The sequence below is a fragment of the Octopus bimaculoides genome, chromosome 21 (genome assembly GCF_046866305.1).
Source record: "Octopus bimaculoides isolate indiv1 chromosome 21, ASM4686630v1, whole genome shotgun sequence".
Classification (NCBI taxonomy): domain Eukaryota; kingdom Metazoa; phylum Mollusca; class Cephalopoda; order Octopoda; family Octopodidae; genus Octopus; species Octopus bimaculoides.
The window spans coordinates 36,477,122-36,502,374 of record NC_142948.1 but is presented as its reverse complement, the minus strand read 5'-3'; the positions used below and the strand labels follow the sequence as shown (position 1 = coordinate 36,502,374).

Genomic DNA, 25,253 nt, shown 5'->3' with positions numbered 1-25,253 from the left:
TAGTTGCTCAATATGCTAGATATAGCAGCCAAATCTCCCTTGAACTATGCTTTAACAGCTGAAAAAATATATACAAAGAAAGAAAATAAGAAAATTGATAATGTAGTCCTAAACTTCACTTTCTGAAAAAAAAGAAGAATTATCATAGCTGGCCTGAAGCTAAACAACAAATGTTTGTAGTTTATTTCCATAGAGCAGATAGCCCAGTCTCTTAATGTACTAATGGTACTTGTTGAATTTTTCAATACTCACGGCAAACTAACTACTGAACTTCATTTTTACTTATGAATTTTATATTTAAATAATTGTTTTAACTGGAGGGAATGTAAAACAGTATAAAAAGACAAATATTTAAAAAAGAAAGCATTTGCTGCTCACAAATGGCTGTCTTCCTGGGGCAGGTGACGTATCATATAGTTGAGTTGTTAAATCTTCTTGTGGTTCTCTTTCTAATGTCTGTAGCATTCGGAACATGTCAAGAGTTAATTCACTAAATTTCACCTGAAAATACAATACAGTGTTACATTCAGTTAAATCAAGTTTATTGTTGTTATGTAACAATGGGCATAGAAAGAGTACAGTGGGATCTCAGGTAGAATAAAAGAAAAGATGGATTTCCTATGCAATTACCAATAAGGTTACCCCACCAAATTTAATTTTTTAACTGCCTAGAATGCTTGCAAGAATTGGTATGTAACTTATGCTACCTAGACGAACTAACTGGAGGTGGAGGTGGGCATTACAAAAGCATAGTAGCAAATGTAAGGATTAAATGGAAATTTTCAGGGAACCAATAACCTCTGGTGGTAGCAAAGAGCATCTTTTGTTGAATAAGAAGTATATTGTAAGGTGCTTGTTTATGAAGTTGTGATATTGTGCGCTAGCTAAACAAGAGTGGTAAATATGTGCAGAATGTTCAAAGACTGAAAAGGAATGAGATGAGTATGCTGCACAGAATGTATTGGGTCATTCCATAAATAATGTGCTTTTTTATACTTATTTTATTTTATTATAAGTAAGATGAAAAATAGCTGGGCATTAGGTGTGTATCAGTAAGAGAAAAGCTCAACTACTTACATGAGTGGGCTCAAGTTCCTCTAACTCACAAATAAAAGCTGAAAGTACTTAACTCACTTTCTCTCTCTCTCTCTCTCACACACACAGAATGGACCATAGGGTGGTGCTTAATAGATAACAAAGTCAAAATATTCATGTCATCATTAACTTTCCAAGTAAATCTTTAGTATATGCTCATACATGAGTTAACATTACATGAGCATAGAAGTTTCATTAGTTTCTCTAGTTTATGTAGATATGACTTTAGGAAAGGAAAGCAAATAAACTTGAGCTCATCTTGTCACAAAACAGAATTGCAAACTATACATGTGATCACTTGGTCTGATGGAAAAAGTAGTGAATTCTCTTAATAAAAAAAAAATAATTTAAAAAACCACTTTGGATAATGTAGTCCTAGATATATTGTGTCTGAAAGAAAGACAAGATGATCATGGTTGATAAACCAGTGACCTTTGGCTAAACAATAACAACAATGACAACAGAAGCAATGCACTTACTTGTTCATTACAATTGCCTACAATGAGAATCTCTTGAAGTGTTAAATATACTGGAGTGCCCTTATCCAAAGGAGGGGTGTTGAGAGGAGTCAGTCGGTGGGATAAGACAATAGAGGAAGAGTCAACATCAACGACACTTATTATATTATCAGCCTGCAATAAAAGGATCAAAAGAAAACAATGAGTATTCTGTATAAATATATACTACTGGCAAGAGTGCTGCAAGAGAGGTTATAATAAAGAAAAGAGATAAATGAATATTTCAAGTCTATTTTCAAAGACAACATACTATTATGAGAGGATTTGGTTTCCTTTTATTGGTGTCAGTCATTGGGATGCATCCAAAATGGGACCCCACAGTTACTTATTTTATTAGTCCAACTTATTTTAGTCTGCTACTTACTTTATTAACCTTTCTATTGAATGACTGAGTTTTATCTTTTCAATATAAAGAGACCTAACTCAGTGCACTGGTAGACACACACACACACACACACACACACACACACACACACACACACATGAATACAATGTACCCGAATATATATTAATGACACAGACAAATAAGAGTAAAAATTGTATTAATTTGATAGTGAATGAATGAGGGGAAAAAATGTTTGTAATTTCAGACTTATTTGTTCTTCATCAGAAAGAAGAAGAAAAAAAAGAGAAAAAGAAAAAAAAAGAGTTAATCCATGTACATTTATGATGAGGTCATGCTTTCCACATTTAATCAACATCAACTAATATAATTTTATATTGTTATTCATTGCCTGTATTCTTATATATTTGAATATATTCTACTCCATGCTGATGTAGTCTGACCAGCTTGCATCCATACTGAATCACCTTTCAGATTTACAACTCAAGTTCACCTGGATTACTATTTCAGTTAACTTTGGATTACACTGGATATATTTTATTGCATCATACGTCAGGTGTAGCTGTTTGGTTGAGAAGCTTGTTTCCCAGCCACATGGTTTCAGGTTCCAGGTATCTTGGACAAGTGTCTTCTGCTATAGACCCAAGCCAACCATAACCTTGTGGATAGATTTGGTAGACAGAAACTAAAAGAAGCTTGTGTGTGTGTGTCCTCCATCACTGCTTGATGACTGTTTGTTTATTTTCATCTTTTGCCTTTTACTTGTTTCACTCATTAGACTATGGCCATGCTGGGCCACTGTCTTGAAGAATTTTAGTCAAACAAATTTACACCAATACTTGTCTTTTTTAAACCTGGTACTTATTCTATTGATCTCTTTTGCTGAACCACTAAGTTACAGGGACACAAACACACTATATTTGCAGTGTATGTATATTAAATGGAATGTTCATCTCTCAAGATGTGATTAATAATTTGAAAAAAACACTAACATTAACATATTTAGGTGCAGGTGTGGATATGTGACAAAAAGTTTGCTTCCCAACTAAGTGGTTCTGGGTTCAGTCTCACTGTATGGCACCTTGGGCAAGGGTCTTCTACTAGAGCCTTCAGCCAACCACGGCCTTATAAGTGGATTTGGTAGATGGAAACTGAAAAGAGTCTGTCAATGGCACTCTCGGTGGAGTAAAAAATGTGGAGTATAGAAAGATCAATCTTATTGTTCATTAAGTGAAAATGTTAAAGTTGACGTTTTTAAGTGGTAAGAAATTCTCGAGATAGCTGGACAGCAGAAGGTCTTTAGAGAAGAAACACTCCTCAGGCAAATGTTTTGGCCCTTAATTTCTTACACTCTAAGTAAGCTGGGCCGCATCCAGGTCATGACTTTTGAATGCCCTTCTGCTGACATTTTTTAGCCACTTGGATATCAGAGTCTTGTGCATTTAAACTGCTTGGCAATTTCATCTAGTTGTAACTCTTCTCTGTTGACTCAGTTTCAAAATTATATTTAAAAGAAAAATAATGTTGGTTGTCATGGTAGCTTAACTTCTGTTTTTATAGAGATGTGAGATAAATTTCATCTTGAAACAGTTTAACAGTAGTGTGTTTCTCATAGAGAGGTGTACAGAGGTATGTAGAATTAAATATCTCAATTCCAGAAAACATACTAAAATGTCTGTACTGGATTTGAACTTGTAACCTACAAACTGATAATGCAATACTTTACCAACTCAACCAATTTGGTTAAGACAAAGGTTATACAAAACATAGATTATTTTCTTCAGACACAATGGTTATCAGCAAATATTGATATCTGGAAATCTATCAGCAAAATTATTGATCATTTGGTAAACAAATTCTGTTCAAAGAAAACTCTAATTTATGCAATCACTGCCAAATGGATACACAGTGTATGTATGTGTGTGTGAGTGCAGGAGTATGCATTCGATTAAGTTTGCATGTGTTGTGTGTGTGTATGTGAGAGAGAGAGAGTGTGTGAGTGAGTGAGTGAGTCAGTATGCGTGTGATTAAGTAAGTATATAAATATGTGAAATGGAGTGAGTATGTGTGTAAATGGATGCAGACATGGTAGAACATTTGAGAAATTCATTTTCTCATCATGGGGTGTCAGGTTCAATCCCATCATGTGGCATTTGGAGCAAGTAGGAACATTAAATGATGATGATGATACAACTGAAATTTTCTACTCATATGTTTTTATATATCAGAAAAACACACTTTTCCCATAATATTGTACTAATTTGTATAATTGTTCTAAGTATTTTTTTAATGAGCAGATTTTCTCAGTGTCTATTGCAATGCTTTGGAATACATAAAATTTACTTTTTCTGTCAGGAGCTAAACAGGAGAAATTTCAGAAAAAGTTACATAGACTTTGAAAACATGTGCTCCTTTCCAAATTTTCAACTACATAGGTCCATAACTATGGCCTATAATTTAATACTTTCATTCACTTATATGTGCATGTACACACATACAGTCACTTACTTGATTCTTCAGCTTTAAATAACTGAATAAAATTGATTGCATGTTTGTCTCATATATAAAATATCACCTTATATATGACAAATATGTATATGAAAAATAATATATGAAATTGATTAGTTACAAAGAGGATTTTTCCCTTTAAACAATATCTGAATAAACATGTTATCTACAAAAAAAAAATATATATATACATAAAAACTAGAGTATTAAATGTTTGACTGCTTTTTAAATTTCAATTTCAAAAATGCTTCTGCAGTAAAATTTTAATTTATCACAATTGTATAGAGATACAGACAGATAGATAATATTAACTTTGCTAAATGTTTCAATGAATGGAACCAAGAAGTAGTTTAACTATAAGTATACTGATCACTATGAAATGGTTATCAAGTAAGCAAAGAAAGCATAGCATAGAAGTTCTTCATAATTGTATTACTGATGTTGAATAGCCTCAGATGACTGGAGCTATTCAAAAACAAAACCAACAAATAATGTGAGTAGTAATACACAAAGTTTACTTTATTTGAAATTGTTCGGATGGTGATAGAATTAAAATACTACTTTCAAAGCTTGCATTGAAACACTTTTGTTCTATAGTTGTGAGGCTTGAACAATATCAGAAACACTTGCAGAAGAGATAAACTCTAGCCATTTCTCTCTTTTATGATTTGCAATTGGAGTTCATTTCCCACAAAGAATAAATAATAAATGGTTAATTGCAAGAGCACAGACTTTGTCAGCTGATAGCATTTTTTGATTAATTCTGACTGGATAGGCTTTGAGACCTAATATACCAGTAATCACTCTTTTCAATCACAAAAATTAAGCTATAGGGCCTTATTGTGTTGGAGAAGCTTTACAAAAGATGCACATTTCACAAGTTAATGAGGAGCTAATCGGATACAATATTAGATTTATTGAAACAGTTTAAATTGCTAAGGATGGGGACCAATGGTGACAGCACAGTGGCCAGGGTTGAGTACACATTTCTTTTGGAGACAATCACTTATAGAAATGATAGGGGATGTTAAAGAACAACAATAAAATGTAAACTTTTCCAAATCAAAGGGACCATTAAGGTTGGTTGATCTGTTTTCTGTAGTATTTAGAAAATGAAAGAAGTATTTCCCCTTGAAGATGATGCTAGCCTATCACAGGTAATCTTTGTCATGGAAAGAATTGAACAACAAACTTTGAAAGTCAAATATTATCAATATTATCAATGCTGTGGTATGTTTACATTGGTGAATTATAGCTCCATAATACCTACTTAGATCTAGGAAGATTTCTATATAGGAGCAATGCAATACCAGTTATAATAACCCTCTAGTCTTCTGTGACTTCTAACAACTATCAAATCTAGTTAACTAACATAGACATAAATGTAAATTTCACCACTTCATGTGAACATTGTGTTGTAATTAATAAATATCTAATGTTTATTAGCTGCAACTAATAAACATCAAACAGTATTCAATTATCCCTTTCTTCTTTTTTGAGAATGGGGAGGCTCTGTATAAAAAAAGAGCTTTTATGCACACATACATACTATGTACATAAGTAAGTGTGTGAGAGAGAGAGAGAGAGAGAGAGAGAGAGAGAGAGCATGTGTATGTGGATTGCATGTATGTGAACAAATATTTTTTTATTGTATATACATGTTAAAAGCATATATGTGTGTAAAAATACAAAATGAGTAAAAATACAAAATGTATATGTGACTGAAAGTGTGTGAATGTATTTGTGTGTGCATGAACAAGTGTGTATAGTGTTTATAATGATACACTAATTACACATCAACAGAGATAACAGTGAATCATTTATCTGTATATGAAGATAACCACAAACATTTCAATTGTAAATATATTGTAAAATAGGAATAGTTTACCTCAATAAAGGATTTAATTTCACCTAAAACTAAATTCCATTCCATCTGATCATCTGGTTCATATGTGGTGGTATAGTCATCAATTTGTTTGGCTAATTCCTGAAATAAAAGAATGAATGGAACAGAAATGTTTTTTTTTTTTTTGAAAAAATCCACAAGACATTTCAAGTTTCTATTATTTGAAGTACATTTCAATTGTGGTAAAACGGATTGTCTTGAAAATTGGTTTTTTGTGTTCTGTATTAACTCCAATCATCTTGGCTCAATATCACTGTAGTTGAAAATTTTTTTAGTGTATGTTATACAGTATAGTGTTCATGACCTATGCAGGCCACACTGCCATACTTGTGAGATTGATGAATGTGGCTGATACCTAGAGAGAGAGAGAGAGAGAGGTGGGGGGCTAGCAGAGATGAGTTGGAACAGTCTAGTTTGAATGCTTGCAACAGAGTAAACTTTGCCAGAAGCATGCAAAGTCTGTTTGACGGGGTTTTGAACCAGGTGGCTAGTTAAGGTTACTACCCAGTTAGGCCAACATTTAATCTTATCAGTTATCTGGCTTATCTATCTTGACTTATATTTCATATATTCTAAAATTTCTAAAACTCATTTTTCTTATCTCTTGTTATTTCATATTTTGGTGGAGATATACTTCATCTGATGCAATATTAATCCCCAAATCTTCAGGTACTCTAGCACTGACAACTTTCATCAACCACTAGCTAATAAGGGTTGCTTGAAATAGCAACCAAATCTCTTTCAAATCATGCACCACCATCTTTAAAAAGAAGAAGGATACATTAGATAATGTAGTCCTAGATACCATAAAAACAGAAACATTTATTTAAACCAAGCATTCTTAACATGCCTGGAATGGAACATTATCAGGCATGTAAGGAACAGTACAGTATCTTTCACTGACGATCACAGAGAGAAAAATCTGGTGTTACAAGATCAAGTTTATTAATTTTACTAAATTAATTGAACTAAAACATTGTAAAAAAACTTTTAGACAGATCGTGACACTAATTGGTACTGTTTTTAAAATTATTTTAAATGGATGAAGAGTACTGGACATGAAAGGAGGCAATAAGATGACAAGAAATAAAAAAAGATCAAAAATACAGTAAGAAGTAGTTAGGTCAGATTCATGAGTACCAAGCTTCAGATAAGCCAACACAGGATTAAACATGAAAAGAAGCTGTTTATCAGACGAGTCCAAATAGAGAGAATTGGATATTCAAATAATGTTGAAGGTGCTTTTAATAGTGACCTGCAAACAAATACTACAAATGATATTTTTATTATGGTAGGAGTGGGAAGGGAAGGACTGGTGAAGGTTTATGAACCCAGAGTTGCAAATTCCTCACTTATTTCCCAATTAGTTTTACCATCACTGGTATACATAGGAACATAGCAACAATATAGCATTCTTACTTACTCTCACTAGATCTCGTACCAGCTTCATCTTCTTCAATAATAAACACACCACAATGAACCGTGCATAGTATCGGAGTTTCTTCACCATTAAATCTGGCCTAAACAGTAAGACAAAACAGGCAGAGGATATTTTATTGGGGAAAAAAATATATTAAATTAAAAACAATTGTGTAATTGAGATTGAAACAGATGTGTATAGACATATAAGATTAAACACACACACATATGCATATATATTATATACACATAGATACATAAATACACAAACTTCAGATGATACGTACATTACATTCCTGGACATAATTATATATATATATATAGGGTAAGATAGGTGAGAGAGACATATACACTACATAAATACTTACATAACAATTCTAGACCCATTCAATTTCCACACACATATACTAATATATACATATATGAATGTTATATATAAATATATGCAGAAACAGATTTTTTTGTACATAAAAAAGAAATATACATAAACACAGGGATGCAAAATGACCATATAGCTATTAAATTACACTAAAGTGCAACTTAAAAGATTCATAAAAAAACTTTTATTTAAAGTTTAAACCTGTCTAAGATTTAGCCATATCTTTGGTTATTTTGTCATTGTTTACACTTCATTCATATTCCATAAGCATGAAAAAAAAAATCAAGTTAAATCTAGTTAAAAGAAGGTTTACAATGCATATCGTCTTTGAAAATATGACATGAGAAAATGCAAAAATCTCAGGAAGCTATTTCTAACAGTCAAATAACTAAACAGAGGTTTATACAATTCCATGTACTAATGAATCAAAGCTTTTGTAATTTGAGGTACAGCAGAACTATTTGAGCATTTCATCAAGAACAGAGTCTGTTCTGGATGCCTTTGCAATAGCTGTTTCTACTTCAGAGAGATTTCTGCAAGCAACTGTTCATTTATTGCATGTTGTTGCAGATGTTCAAAGACTACTTCATCAAATGTTGAAGGATGATTTAAAACATTGTTAAAATGTTAAGTCCATCATTTCAACAAAACAGTTGAAGCAATTAGAAAGTTTCCATCTTTGTTGTCTTTGCAAAATCTCTTAGATTAAGTGATAGGACATGCTACCCAATACAGAAACCCTATCACAATGTAAAATCAGTGATAGGCAGGCATTACTAATGAAACAACTACTTCACTGATATAGTCAGGTAACATAGATGAGAAATGATTGCATTCTCAAATCAGTCTTTTACAACCAGTTTGCTAGAAGTGTTGTACATGAGCATCACTGAAGTTAATATAAAAAATTTCTAAAGTGAAATCTGATGATGTGCCATATAAGCAAAGTGATGACTTTCTTCAAAGATTTAACAGACAATCATTGTGATTGGAGAACTCTCTGCATGAAGGCCACTAAACACTTCAAGTAGATTTCATATTGAGAAAAGGAGGAATGAAAGATACAGAAAGAGATCCAAAATAATTACAATGCCCTGTAACTTTCTACACCTTGATAGCTTCTATAGACTTGATTGTCTTGTCTTACTCTCATTATTTCTTTATATTATGTCTACTACTGTCCAATCCATGCCAACATAAAAAGTCAATGTAAAATAATGATGATACCATTACTTTACTATGTCTTACTATTCTTATTTCAATATGCCTCAGTAACATTATTTCTATATATATGCCTTACTATTATTATTTCTATATGTCTCACAGCCACAATTTCTACATGTCTCACTCCTGTTCACTGACAGCAAATCAATTAATTGTTCCTAAAAGATAAACATGAAAAACTGCACTACAAATACAAAATGTTGTAGTGTTTCTCTTACAACATGAATTACAAGCTGCATCCAGTTATTGAGTCTAATTGTTAATCAATAAAATTTATCAACCAATAATTAGCTATTATAATTTACCTGACAACTAGTCCTATCAATGAAGCAATGTTGTTAAATAGTATCACACAGCATATAACAATAATAATGTTTAAATAGCAGAACAAAGTAACATGTTTCACACTGAAATTAATATTATGATTATCAGCAACAACAAGCTTTAAATAATGTAGTTAATTAATTATTGATACAACATGATAAAGGTATTTTTATAGAGAATTGATTAGAAAACAATATTTCATTAAAAAATATGGTCATTGATTTTGCAATAAAAGCTGTATGAGAATCTTAAACACATTATAATGTTCAACTAGAATAGACTAAGCTAGCTCCTATTCAGTATATACAAACTATATTCTATTTTCTTTGATATTATTGCTATTGATAATGCCTTTCATTACAAGTTAAAATAAGAGTATTAATCAGTTCTGCAATTGGAAATGGATCGGGTCAACTAATTATTGTTTGTGGTTTATCTCGACAAACATGCACATGTCTTATAACATAAAATATACTATTGCTGTTGTTGTTATCTAACACCCCCAGGTCAAACCTGATTGAATAGACCTACGATCAAAAACATTCCTATCTTAACCACCTTGTTTTCACTCAGCCACAGTGTATCTAGGACTACATTACCCAATATATCTTTCCTTTTTTTTAACACAGTAGGGTGTGATTTGAGAAGGGTTTGACTGCTTTTTCCAAATATGTTGAGCAATTATGTAAAAGCTTTCCCTTTGAGTGGGGGGGGGGGGATAGTACCATTTAGCTTGATACTCCACTGTTCTGATTTCAAATTCTAACTGCACTGACCCATAACTTTTAAACTTAAGGATATAAGCCCCAGTAACATACTGACAGTGATGCTTTCGAGTTTACCTTTCTGCCTTAACCTTTAGCATTCCTATTACTCTGTCGAATGTAATGTTTATTTATTAACACTGTTTTGAATTAATCATGTTTTTATCTTGTAGCTTTGGTATTTCGATGATATGATGGTATATTTTTAGAATGACATTGTTGGATGAGTATGATTTGGTTGGTTTGGACATAAAACAAGTAGAATATTTAGGCTGGATATCGTTGATTTAGATGCTAAAGGGTTAAAAGGAAAGCAAAATAGAATTTATACTTTTTAAAGATGCAAATACATAAAGAGCTATGTTATTTTCAATTCACCTAACTGGGTGTACTTGAAAGGTATAAAAAGACCACCATAGATCACCCAATTAGAAAGTGGTGGTATACGACACTCAACACCTGAGGACTTTGAATATTATGTACATATGATGATGAATCTTGATATATGAGATAGTATGGCTAGAATTAACACTGATGATATGGAGCAACTTTTCATAGAAATATATTCTTACAGTTTAGATAAATCTTCAAGCTGTGAAATTGAACCTAAAACCTTGTGATTGTAAAGCAAACATCTTAACCACAAAGCCATGCCTGTTCCCTTAAACAACATGCAATGATATATCTCAACAGTCAAGGCAATAGTATTATATAATTATTAGATATATTGGCAAAATATTAGCAAAACAGGTAGACACATTTAGATTCATTCATACTTTTCTGTGTTTATGTGGTGAATTGTGGAGCTGGCAGCAGTGTTTTAATGATACTGATGGCATTGACAACATAACCATAGGTCCAGTTAATCAGTTGAATATTAAGTTTTATCAAAACTCAAAAACAGTTCCTGATTTGTGTATTTGTGCATATGTCTACTATCTCTCTCTCACACACATACATACCACATATACATAAATACAAACACCACACATACAAGTATCACGTATATACAAAAGATTTATAAAAATACACATACACGTTTTATATCTATATATATATATATATATATATACGCACACAACACTTATACATACATGTACATTTACACATAAACACACACAACCATAAAACCCATTTGTATTTATGTGTAAATATATACATATGCAAACAATGATTATAATATTTACATATTGTATATATGTATACATTATGTGTGTGTGTCATCATCATCGTTTAACGTCCGCTTTCCATGCTAGCATGGGTTGGACGATTTGACTGAGGACTGGTGAAACCGGATGGCAACACCAGGCTCCAGTCTGATTTGGCAGAGTTTCTACAGCTGGATGCCCTTCCTAACGCCAACCACTCAGAGAGTGTAGTGGGTGCTTTTACGTGTCACCCGCACGAAAACGGCCACGCTCGAAATGGTGTCTTTTATGTGCCACCCGCACAAGCCAGTCCAGGGGCACTGGCAACGATCTCGCTCGAAAATCCTACAGGAGCCAGTCAGGCGGTACTGGCAACGGCCACGCTCAAAATGGTGCATCTCATGTGCCACCCGCACAAGAACCAGTCCAGGGGCACTGGCAACGATCTTACTTGGCTTGCCGGGTCTTCTCACGCACAGCCCATTTCCAAAGGTCTCGGTCCGTAGTCATCGCCTCGGTGAGGCCCAATGTACGAAGGTCTTGCCTCACCACCTCAGCCCAGGTCTTCCTGGGCCTACCTCTTCCACGGGTTCCCTCAACTGTTAGGGTGTGGCACTTTTTCACGCAGCTATCCTCCTCCATTCTCACCACATGTCCATACCAGCGCAATCGTCTCTCTTGCACGCCACAACTGATGCTTCTAATGTTCAGCTTTTCTCTCAAGATACTTACACTCTGACGGGTATTCACATTGACATTACACATCCAACGGAGCATACTGGCTTCATTCCTTGCGAGCTTACGTATGTCCTCAGCAGTTACAGCCCATGTTTCACTGCCATGTAGCATGGTTGTTCGTACGCATGCGTCATACAGTCTGCCTTTTACTCTGAGTGAGAGTCCCTTTGTCGCCAGCAGGGGTAAGAGCTCTCTAAACTTTGCCCAGGCTATTCTTATTCTAGCAGCTACACTTTCAGCGCACCCACCCCCACTACTAACTTGGTCGCCCAGATAGCGGAAGCTATCGACTACCTCTAGTTTTTCACCCTGGAATGAGATAGAAGTTGTTTCCTGTTTGTTTGCAGTCTTTATTGCACCTGAACATCTGCCACAAACAAAAACTAACTTGCTAGTTAACCTGCCTTTGATGTTGCTGCACCTCTTATGTGTCCATAGCTTGCACCGGGTACATCTTATAGAGTTACTACCTACTCCTTTTCTACATACTGAGCAGGGCCATCTACCTGAAGGGGTTTGTGCATACATAAATACACACAATATTTATAATCACACAAACACTATATATATATATATATATATATATATATATATATATATATATATATATATATATATATAATAGTGTGTGCATGTAGGTGTGTGTGGGGGGGGGGGGTTGAATATTCAAGTCTATGCACATGTGTATAAACACAAATGCACCCATTCAGAGCAAAGCAACCTTATGCAAAGCTTGACATTAAGACAAAGACAACAATGAAAAAAGTCACAACACAAACAACATATACAACAATTACTGGTAAAATAGATATATCTATTTTACTAACATCAAGTGAGTAGAATTGTCAGTGGTGGAACAATGGTAATAGCCATAAAGATATATGCTGATAGAAGTTAATGGATGGCGCAAGGATAGAACTTCTATCCCTGTGTGTATGTAGGTGTGAGTGATAATGTGGTCAGCTTCAGCTGACCACATGATAACTACAAGATTTGCTCCATGCGAGAGCTTGTTCTCTTTATGAGACAGCTATGAAAGCTCCTATATTGTACCTTGAACTATTAGAAATGCAGCCAAATTCCCCTCAAATCAACACATGATTTTCTAAAATGATGAATATATTATGTGTCCCTAAATGTACTTTTCATTAAAAAAATAAAAAGAGCTCAGCTGGGACAGCTTTGATCATGAGTCTGCTCAATTAAAGCTGACTTGGAGTTCAATAACAACAACAGGAGCAATGTATCACAAACAAATCTTTTATTAGCTTGAAGAGCTGAGTTTAAGTCCTCGTATATATACGTAACATAGTTCTGGCCTCCAACCAGTTCTATCATCATTAAACAGAGCTCTGGCCTTTGAGTAGATGTATCATCACTATAAGCAGCACAGTTTTGACCTCTGACCAGATTTATCATTGCTGCAAGTAGTACAGTTGTAGCCTCCAACCAGGTCTGTCATCAGTACTGATAGCAAAGTTCTGGACCCAGCATATAGCTGGCTTCCTTGTTGGTCCATCATCACTACACTAATGTTCTGTATTTGATGTTAATGACTAGACTTTATTTATTGCTATAGTTTGCAGTGGGATGGATAATGTTGTTGGATTCTATACCTAGTCCTTGGGTACCATTAGAGTATTATTGCAAGTATTTGGACTCAGTTCCCTCTTGAGCCACATTTTTCTTCCAAATGCTTTCCTCGGTAAATGGAAGGGGAATGAAAAGATCATAGGCACTGTCTGTCTCTCTTAACTTACATAAATAAAATAGAGTTCACTTTCTACAATATGTGTAGTGGTTTGACCTCTGAAACTGTGAAATATTTAATTTTATTTACATCATAACCACAGACTTCCCTACAGATGTGTATGACTCAGGCTCTCTATTCCACAGTACATATATGAGCTGGACTTATCCAAGGAGATGGATACTTCCACAAAGTATGGTTCTTCACAGAACTTAGACACCCCTGTTGTTAATAGAATAAAATGGTAGAATATGGCAGAAGCTTGTATGAATAAACATATAAACAAGGAAGCCTCTATTTAGTCACTCCATTTGGTAGAAGAAATAGCTGCTAAATTCCATGAAAGCACATCCTACAATCTTCCAGAAAGAAAAAATAAATTGGATAATGTGATCCGAAACTTTATGGTTATAGTTGGAATGCCTTCGATCATAGAGTACTGAATCAAGACTGACTTGGGTCTACATATCAAACAACATATATACATACATGTATACAGAAACATAAGGACATTGATGACAAGCTGGCAAATATATAGATACAACAGAGAAATAGAATTTCACATCAAATTTAGTAGTTGTACTTTAGAACCAAAGTATAACAGTTTTTTACAACATTCAAATAACTGGTTTCATCTGAACAAACATTAACTTCACTTCGATGTTACTTTTATAACATTTGAACGTGAAGAATATTTTACAATATTCTAAAATTTGTCTTAACAAGAAGTTTAGCATTCTCATTTCTTATGTCTGAAAATTTGCCTTTCCTACTTGAATTTGACATTAAAATTAGTCAACATGAACATTTATATTATAAACTGGTTAAAGAAGTAGTCTATTTCAGCTGGCAGAATTTTTTTATATTTGATGAGTTAAAAGACGTATTGAAAGAACATCTCCCCTTAAAAAAAAATCCAAGCAAAATACTTGTACATACAGATGAAAAAGCTTGTATATAAAGTATATATACATGTATATAGGAAGATGTGTGTTTCAAGCTATCCTATCTACTAACTGAACCACACATCTATATCTATATATAATATACATATATATATATATATATATATATATATATATATATATATATATATATATATATATATATATACACACATACACACACATATATATATATCAGCACATATAGAAATGAATGCATTGTTAATTGAAGAACTAATAAAAGAGAAATGAGATAAACTATTGTTTACTTAATAGAAGAATATAAGAAGTAGAAACAGAGTGAGTTTAAGTTATAATGTACAAGATTGTTCTTCCTATTGGAATACAGAAATCATTCAAAGAAACAGAATGGTTAAAAAATGTTTCTAAAGAAAGAAAGAAACTGAAGACAGAATAGTAGTATGTGTATGAGTGTATACGTGTGTGTGTGTGCATGTATGTATATATATATATATATATTACATATATATATATATATATATATATATATATATATATATATATATATATATATATATTACATATATATATATGCATGTATGTATGTATATATATATATATATATATATATATATATATATATATATATATATATATATATATATATATATATATACATATACACACACACATATATATATATATATAATATGTAATGTTTTAAAAAATGATGATATGGTCTAATTTGTTGTATGATGTGATGAAGCAAAGTGTTATTTGATGTCATATCAGAGACGTATAAAGAGAGAAGATGCCATAAGACAAAGAAAAAGAAAGAAAGAATTGCAAAGATTGAAACGGTGCTAGCATATAGAGCTAGATCAATACTGATTCAGTGATTAACATTGATAGAGATACTCTTTCACTGGTTTCAGCCATTTGGCTGTAGCCATGCTGATGGCCCCAGCTAAGATATATATATATATATACATATACATATATATATATATATATATCAATATCAAAAACGGTACGACGATGAGGAACAATGGAAAGAGTTCAAAAACATGCATGATATCTTACCTGGCGGCGTGACGTCTGTTGATGCCAAAGCAGCAATAGCAAGGTTTAAAAAAATAATAGAAATAAAGAAAAAAAAAACAGTGACAACGAATGCTTACTTGAAAAAAAATAATGGTAGAGATATATATATATATAGGTGATATCATGACATGAAGGAGTGCAAGTGAGGTGTAAGGATATAGGATATATATAAATATATATATAAGTATATATATATATAAATATACATACACACGCATATATATATATATATATATATATATATAAATATATATATATATATATATATACACACACGTATATATGCGTATACATATATAACAGCATAAAAGGCAGAATTGATTAACTTTACAGAAAAAATTCCTTTGTTTTTTCCTTTCACAACTTTACTACTATGCTGCCAGTATTCAATGTCAATTCATTTAAGTTTTGCTATAAAACAAAGCTACAAAAGAACTCTCTTATATAGTCTATATCTAATTTCCCAAATTAATAACAGTTTTTGAATAATCAACAATGAATTCAATATTACAGAATTTTCAAAAAAATCGAATAATCAAATATGCCCTTTAGCTTACAATATATATATATACATATGTATATATACATATATATAAAACAAGAATAAGAGCGGAATTAAAATATTGTCACAGTTCTGAAATATGAAATTAGACAAAACAAAATATAAAAACACAGGAGAAGTAAATTGAAGGTGAGGTTATTAATATATCCAAAGGAAATTAAGGGGGTCTTCATTGCAATTTTTAAAAGTTTCTTCAAGAAGTGGACGTTCTTTCAGATTACTATTGAAAGTTCATACTGATACTTAGTTTAATTAATACTTGAACAACTACATCTAATTTCTGACAGTAGGCATTATAGGCACCTATTTGAGACAGAAAATGAAACAGACTTGCTCATATAACCACAACTATGTGTCTATCACTTGCTGTGCAACCATTTTACCAATTACGTCAATTACCTTGTGGAGATAAAACAGCACAGTTATAATATCAGAAATAATTTATAGTATCTAATTTGAGACGATGGAATGGCAGGTATATATTCTGTAATGTAATTGGTGACATAGTCACCATGCAAGTGGTAGATACATGCTTTGACAAGTTGTCTTGAATAGGTTCTTATAATTTATAATATCCTAATATATAATGTCAGTTGCCTTGAATAGGTTCTTGTAATGTATAATATCATTTGCAATTAATTCATACATCCAGTCAAACTGTTGTTGATGTTTAATATCAAGTCAGCCCTAATCAAACAGACTTATACTCAAATGTGTATCAACTGTTAACATCTTTTCTTTCATTCATATACGGTGCATCTAGGATGACATTATCTAATATGTCCTGTTTTTAAAATGACAGGAAGTAATTTAAGGAAGACTCCTAGCAAGTTCAATAACCATACAGAGGCTTTCCCCTTAAGAATATTCTGACAAAGCTTTGTTGGTTAGATCTAGTCAACTTGTTAGTACAAATTAAACTACTGACTAAAGGATCAATAGTTTCTGTACCAACATCAACACTGCTGCGTTCTTGCCAGGGGCCCAGTTTTACATAGAGGTAACATAGGGTAGTTACAGTTTGTTATTGTAAGCAGAAAAGATGATGTGTAACTTATGGGCATTCTATTAGCTTTTAAGGGTAAGAGTTCAAATAAGACCCTAGGTCTAAAGAGGATATCAGGAAACTGTTGTCTGTTAAGATGAATCTTTCTTTTCAGCAGTAACCCATTGACTCAATGAGCTACAGTACATTATTTATGATGTATTTCAATGTATAAATCTGCTGGAAGTAAGATATTTTTCTGATAATAATATACTGCTCTTCCTGAAAGAGGTTATAGAGGACTAGCACTTCAGTAACTGATCAGTGGTTATTTTACAATATTATTATTACAGGTGACAGATGCCCACTATATTGCTAATCACTCAAACATAAAGTACAAATCTATTCTACATTCAATAAATATATGAAAAGTGAGCAAATCCTGATAAATTATTCAATAACAATGAAACCAGCCAGTAGTTCAACCCTCACACCCAATCTATCGACAAGGCTAACTTGGGCTTAATTTCCTGAGACAAAATAAGTATGTATATAAGTCAGTATATTTATTTATTCATAACCTATACTATTCTCTAGCAAACTATTTGAGCCAAACTGAAACTAGCAAAGTTATGGATCTTGGTCAAGCCCATGACATAATGGCTACAGCATGTACCCATGCCATGTGGACAATAGTCCAACACACTAATCTCACAAGTATCATACATACAGGATTGATCAAGATTAAATTTCATAAGTTTTAACTAATCAATAAAGACAAAGTTGAAAACTGAATTAGTATTCTTAGAGGAGCTAAACATTTTGTTAATAATTTGAAAAATTTACATTGAAATATCATTAGATAGTCATTTATAAACAAAGACTACTTTTCTTTTTCCAAACTTCCATACTTCTGCTGGGACAATAATAACAACTCCTTCATAAATGTTATAAAATTTATCATATGACAAACAGAGGAGGAGAGAGAACAAACAAATAAACAAAAACAAAATGAAAACTGGTGATAAAAACACTGTCTGAAGCTAACAGCCAATGTATATTTATTATTTAGGAGCTGTAGTTGTTGTTGTTGTTAGTAGAAAAGAAAGTAGTTTGAAAAGAGAATACTACATACATATACACATATCCAAATACATATTTACATGTTTACACATATATTTATATGCAAATATAAATATTATATATATATATACACACACACATACATATATACACACACACACAGACATACACACACACATATACATACATACTTACAAAAAGAGCAGGTGTATATGTGTGTGTGTGTGGTTACAAAGTTTACATGTTTTCAGGTTTAATCCATTATGCAGCACCTTGGCCGGTTTGTACTGTAATTTTTTAAAGTATTTCCATAAAAAAAGTTTAGTGGTGGTGGAGTCTGAAGAACATGGAGGGTATTCTACTGAACATCTTTGTTCAATCCATCTGTTTTGCAAAATTTCATCCTTATATTACTATAGTAGTGTTGGAGTGTCTCATCTGGCTGAAAATAAACTCCAGATCTTCAAAGTCTTCTTGAATGCTTGGCATGACATATCACAAGTTCAAGTAAATGGGATCAGTTACAATACCATTAAAAAAGAGTGGTTTAATTAATCTTTTTGGTGGTAAGCTGCACCATAATTAACCTCTGGTTCATTAACATAATGTTCCTCTGTAATATGTGAATTCTCAGGTCCCCAAGTAGGTGCAGCTGTAGTGATTAATTGATCCAATTATATTTAAATGTAGCCTCATCACTCCAAACAATCTTTATTGGAAGGTGTGCATCTTTATACATCTTGCCAAGTGTAACTCACAAAATTGCACTCTTCAGTCTAGATCATCTTCATTGACATCTGGGACTTTTCTTGGAATGTAATTCTTCCAATGACAATGCTTCAAAGTGCAATGGATGTTTGATTTTATAATTCCTGTCTCACAACACACTTGCTACACGTTTTCTCAAAATTTGGCAATATTTCTAGTGCTCTTTCTTGCTTTGTGGGAGTCATCAATGATGGCAGTCTTCCAGAACATTTCTTGAAGTCATTCTGAACTACAGTTCCTTCTGCTTCAAGCTTATCTCTAATTCAAGTGATGGTAAGTTGTGCAGGTGGATCTGTGTGAAACTCCTATCTTAACTTCAACTACATTTTCAAACTTCCAGTAGCACTTTCATCAGAATTTCCTTTGTTTAAAGTACTTCAACAATGTTTTCAAATTTCCAGTAGCACTTTTAAGTCAAATTTCCATTGCTCAAATCTTAGTCTGGCTCCCTTCATTATTTTTATTCTAGTGGGTTGAACAAATGTATGTGTGTGTGGGGGGGGGGGGGTCATCAAAGGCAGATGTAAGAGGGTGTTCAAGAGAAAGGAGTGTTTAATGGAAAACAAAATGTGGGATGGGTGACAAAGGTGATTTAAAGGAAAGGAATAATCGATAACATGAAATTACAGCACCTGAGTGAGCAGTGCCATAGTTAGAGGAATGATGGAAGGATGGGTGTTAGATGAGTTGTGGGGGGAGGTGTGACAGGGACAGATTGAGTGTGGAGGCATATAGACACGAACGGTATGCTTTTTAGGGCCTCATTTTTGCTGAGATGGACTGATATTCTTGAGCACAGCAAATCACCAATCATTTTTATCATCTCCAAGAGGCTCAACACCCAAGGCTGGTCTTCACTAATTTCTCCCACACCTTTCTGGATCTCACTCTTCCACAGGTTCCATCCAATAATCATACCAGCAAGTCTTCTCTCTTGCACACAAATGATTCCTCTTACACCCAATTTTTCTCTCGACTGACTTGTCATATATACATACTAACAGTGCACATCCAGTGGAACACGCTAGCTTCATTTCTTTGTAGTCTTCACATGTCCTTCACATTCATAGACCAACAGAAGATTTATATGAAATAATTTAGATCAAATTAAATTATCAGATATTGAGAGACATTTCAAATATTTTGCAATGGAAAATTAATAGTAAATCATATTATTAGAAATTATATGGCCACAAGTTCAGAAACTGTTGAGGGTAGTTAGTTGGAATTCAACCCCAGTTTTTGACTGGTACTTTGTTTTTGCAACCTCTGAAGGATGAAAGGCAAAGTTGACATCAGTGACATTTAAGATTAGAATGTAAGGGGATGTTATGAAATAAAACAAGGTATTTCATCCAACAATCTCCAACATAGGTACAAGGCCTCAAATCTACAGAAAAGAAACTATAGCCATCACAGTAGTCAATCGGTAATATTTTATTGAGTGCTAGAAGGAAGAAATGCAAAATTGAACTGAGTTAGATTTGAAATGAGGCCCTAAAAAGCCAGAAGAAATATGGCAAGGTATTTTGTTGAATGCTCTAATGATTTTACCAATCTCAATAACAATTTATGGTACAAACACAAAACACATTCACAAAGGTATACTGCTAAAGAACTCCTGTTCATTAAAGCATGTCTGGTTAAAAGTTCACTTAAGCATATGTAAGATTACAAAAGGTGCATAGCAATGACTTTCTCCAAGACTTTACCCAGATGCATTCAGACACACAGCTATTACTAATGTATAATGATGACATCATACAATTGTAAGAAACACTAATCAGATATGTGTGTGTGTGGTTGTATAGATAGAGAGGTAGATAGATAATCAAATGAGACAAATATATTTTTCTCTCATTTGGGAGAACCCAAAGAAGAGCTTCAGGAATTCCCAGAGGAGAGAAACCAACATATATATTTGTCACATTCAATTATTTCTTTAAACATTATTATTTACTGTGTAGCTAATACATGAAATTCTTTTCTACAGTCTATAATTACCGTTATTCTTCTGAACAAACTGTATCTATTTATAGATACAGTTTCATATTCTAAGTGTCCAAACATGTTCCTATGAACGGGTAACTACAGGACTCCTATAAAATATATATAAATTGTGTGTGTGTGTGTGTGTACATATATATATATATATATATATATATATATATATATATATATGCTTGTGGGGTTTTGTATTAAAATTATTTAAATGTTGCTTCAATGAAGGCTTAGGTGTATGATTTCAGATGGATGGAATCAGAAAACATTTTGTATTGAAACACAGTGAAGGGTGGTTTCAACACTGTAGTAATGCTTTTACTGTTGGGAGCAGCTATATTTTGATGATGTAAATAATTTATTCATCATCATCATCAATTAACTTCAATCTAAAATGCTTACATTTAGCAGAAAAATCCTATACTAATTAGGCATGCCAGAATTTCTAAAAAGGCAATGAAAAAATGAACCAAAGACAAAAATACAACTTCCATAAGCACTGATGGTCAAAGAGATATCACACAGGCTAGCAATGTTCTCAGTGGGATAAACCAAGTCAATAGACTTTCAGGAGATTGAGATATATCCTGGCCAGAAAGACAAAAATATTGATTAAATTAGCAATACTCACACCATATACTTTTATACATTTGTGGGATTTAGGTTATAAACTTGAGTAATAACAAAACCATAGACTTAAAACTTCCAATACCACAGCAGAATGCATTTGTATGTACATTCTTCTGTGAGAAATCTTATATTGTTAAATTGATTTTTCTTTTTTTTAAAGAAAGAAAGAAAACAAAATTCAACAGGAATAAAAAAGATAACTAATAAAACAAAACCAAAATCAAAGTAAAATTTTCAAAATAGATACAAAATCCGCATCCTCAAAACTTGTTGCTATATATTGCGATAAATTGTATTTATTTAATTTTGCCTTCCCTGCAGCAACAAGTTGGTCGAAATGGGACATTGATTACTTTTAAAAAATCTATAGAACAAATCTATAGAACAATACAGCATTGCTCTGCTTGAATGAGACTTGCATTCCAGCCACTCCTTTGGGAGTCTCTATGTGGTTGTTTGACCAATTAGAATTAACAGCCAAATTTTCCTCAAATCCCTCTTTACCATGTTAAATAAGGAAAGGTTATCAGGCATATTTGTGTGGTAAGAAGCTTGCTTCCCTACCACATGGTTCCAGGTTCAGTCCCACTGCGTGGCACCTTGGGCAAGTGTCATCTACTTTAGCCTCAGGCCAACCAAAGCCTTGTGAGTAGATTTGGCAGATGGAAACTGAAAGAAGAACATTGTGTGTGTGTGTGTGTGTGTGTGTGTGTGTGTGTGTGTGTGTGTATATATATATATATATATATATACACACACACACACATATACACACACACACACACACACACACACACACACATATATATATGTATATATATATATATACACACACATATGTATGTATGTGTGGTGTATGTATGTGTGTGTATGTGTTTTTGTGCCTGTGTTTGTCCCCCCCCCCTCACTGCTTGACAACCAGTATCAGTGTGTTTACATTCCTGTAACTTAGCAGTTTGGCAAAAGAGACCAAGTACTAGGGTTTAAAAAATAAGTTCTGGGGTCAGAACGTATTTTTCAAACCCCACCAAAGCAGTGCTCCAGCATGGTTGCAGTCAAATGACTGAAACAAGAAAAAAGATCATAAGAATTCTCTTCTATAAGAAAGGAAGGAGGTGATGTGCTGAATGTTGTATGCAAATAATTCTAAATGCATTGAAATTTATTTCTTATTTGGAGAAAGAAAACAAAACCTTGCAGGAAAAATTAGTGACTCTTAAAACAAAAAAAGGAAACAGTCACAAAAGATTAACACCTAATTTCATAGAAAATTATTTATTTTCATGCTTATAGGAAAAAAAACAAACTGATCTTTGGTTATCAAACATGGTGACATACAGACATACTGCAGTCTTATCAAATTTCATCAGCAAAGCATAGTAGTCTCAAACTGGGATGGTTAGGATGCATTTGGTTATAAATCTGGTCAATCAGAGTTGACCTGGGACTCAAGGACACCACCAACAACATCGAAATTTTACACAAATACAGTAAAATGTTTCACAATGACTCCTACTGTGTGAGTTGTGTTGTATGTGTATGTCTATTACTGTTTAAGTCACACATCAGTTCTGATTCTGAAAATCTTTTTGATCAAAGACATTCCAGCCAAAGTCATTCTGTCTTTTAGCCAAACATGAATTACCTAAGACTACATGACTACATTATCTATTGTGTTCTTCGTTCTTTTCTTAAGGTGTGATTTGAGCAAGATTTAGCTTCTTTTTCTAGTAGGTCAAGCAGCTATGTCGATGCTCTCTTGTATGCATGTGGTGTATGTATGTCATTAAGTATTATAGAGCAGCTATTTCTTGTTTTGGTTATTCCATGAAAATATTGGAAACCTGTCGTAATTTCGTTATTTTTTATTTTATTTGTTTTTTTGCCTTCAACTTCAGAGAACAAAAATAAATAAATAAATAAATAAAACAAAAAGTCAACACCAGCAAAAACAAGTGTGAAAGTCTGAATATATGCATCCATGTGTTACTGCAATATTTGTGATATCATTTGTATGTTTTTCACACTCATATGTGGTCTAATACGTGTGTGTGTGTGTGCATGTGTGTGTGTGTGTGTGTGTGTGTGTGTGTGCATGTGTGTGTGTGTGCGTGTGTGTGTGTGTGTGTGTGTGTACAATGTTTGCACAGCTCTACCTGATGAGGAAACAAATACAACAACAGATTGTCACTCATTATTCTTAAGATAGAGAAGCAAAGATGTGAGTATACATAAGATTAAGATGATAACGATGATGATAGTGGTGGTGGTCACGATGATGATGATAAGGGAGGGTGGAAGGGCAGAAGAGTGAAATCTATATAACCCCATGAAGGAACAAGGATGCTGATCTTTTCAGTGGAAAACGGTTTGAAAGCAATGTGATAATTTTGATATCAAATTGTATTATTGTTTGCTTTGTATTCCAAACTGACAGTAGAATGTAGGGGTGTGGGACAGAGAGAAGGAGGGAGATGGTTGTTGGTGTGTAGGGGGGGTGTTAGATGAAGATGCTTCTGTGAATATGTTATGCAGCAATAATATCAACCAATGCTGCACACCACAGTGTTGGTGGTGATGGGTAGAGGTAGGAGATAGAATGGTAAGTTCTAGCTATTTAATCATTCTATAGAGAGAAATACACAACACTCTAAGAACAGAGGCGCAAACATAATAATACATACATTACATATATACATTCCATACATACATACACAAAAGCACATAAAACCCAATAAATCATATATACAAACATATGTTACATACATATGTACATACACACAAATTCAGTTACACCTGCACACATGATTGACTAAAACACACACACACACACACACACACCACCACCACCACCACCAGTACAAATAGTAATGCATAAACATCAGTTCATAACACTTATGCAGACACACTCAAAACCACATACACATAACTCATAACCACACACAGCAACATATAAACATAGCTACACTTGTACAAATAGATTTACCAACATGTAGCTAGCCAGATAGTTAGCAACCATACCATACACCACCACAAACACACACACACACACACACACACACACACAGTGTTCGGCTCTTGAAACAAGAGACAGCATCA

The 25,253-nt window shown here is 33.2% G+C and overlaps 1 protein-coding gene across 3 annotated transcripts in view; it reads right to left on the bottom strand.

Annotated features, from left to right (window-relative positions):
- The window catches only part of LOC106874603 (protein SCAI), a 207,198-nt gene that overhangs the window by 10,991 nt on the left and 170,954 nt on the right, over positions 1-25,253 (bottom strand). For 2 of the 3 annotated variants that reach the window (XM_014922428.3, XM_014922502.3), the window contains 5 exons: positions 16,105-16,119; positions 7,794-7,890; positions 6,353-6,451; positions 1,575-1,727; positions 379-501 (listed from right to left, as the gene is read on the bottom strand). In XM_014922428.3, the coding sequence (XP_014777914.1) occupies positions 379-501; positions 1,575-1,727; positions 6,353-6,451; positions 7,794-7,890; positions 16,105-16,119 (487 nt within the window). The remainder of the gene's footprint in view (positions 1-378; positions 502-1,574; positions 1,728-6,352; positions 6,452-7,793; positions 7,891-16,104; positions 16,120-25,253) is intronic. The other variant, XM_014922578.3, reaches the window with a different exon arrangement.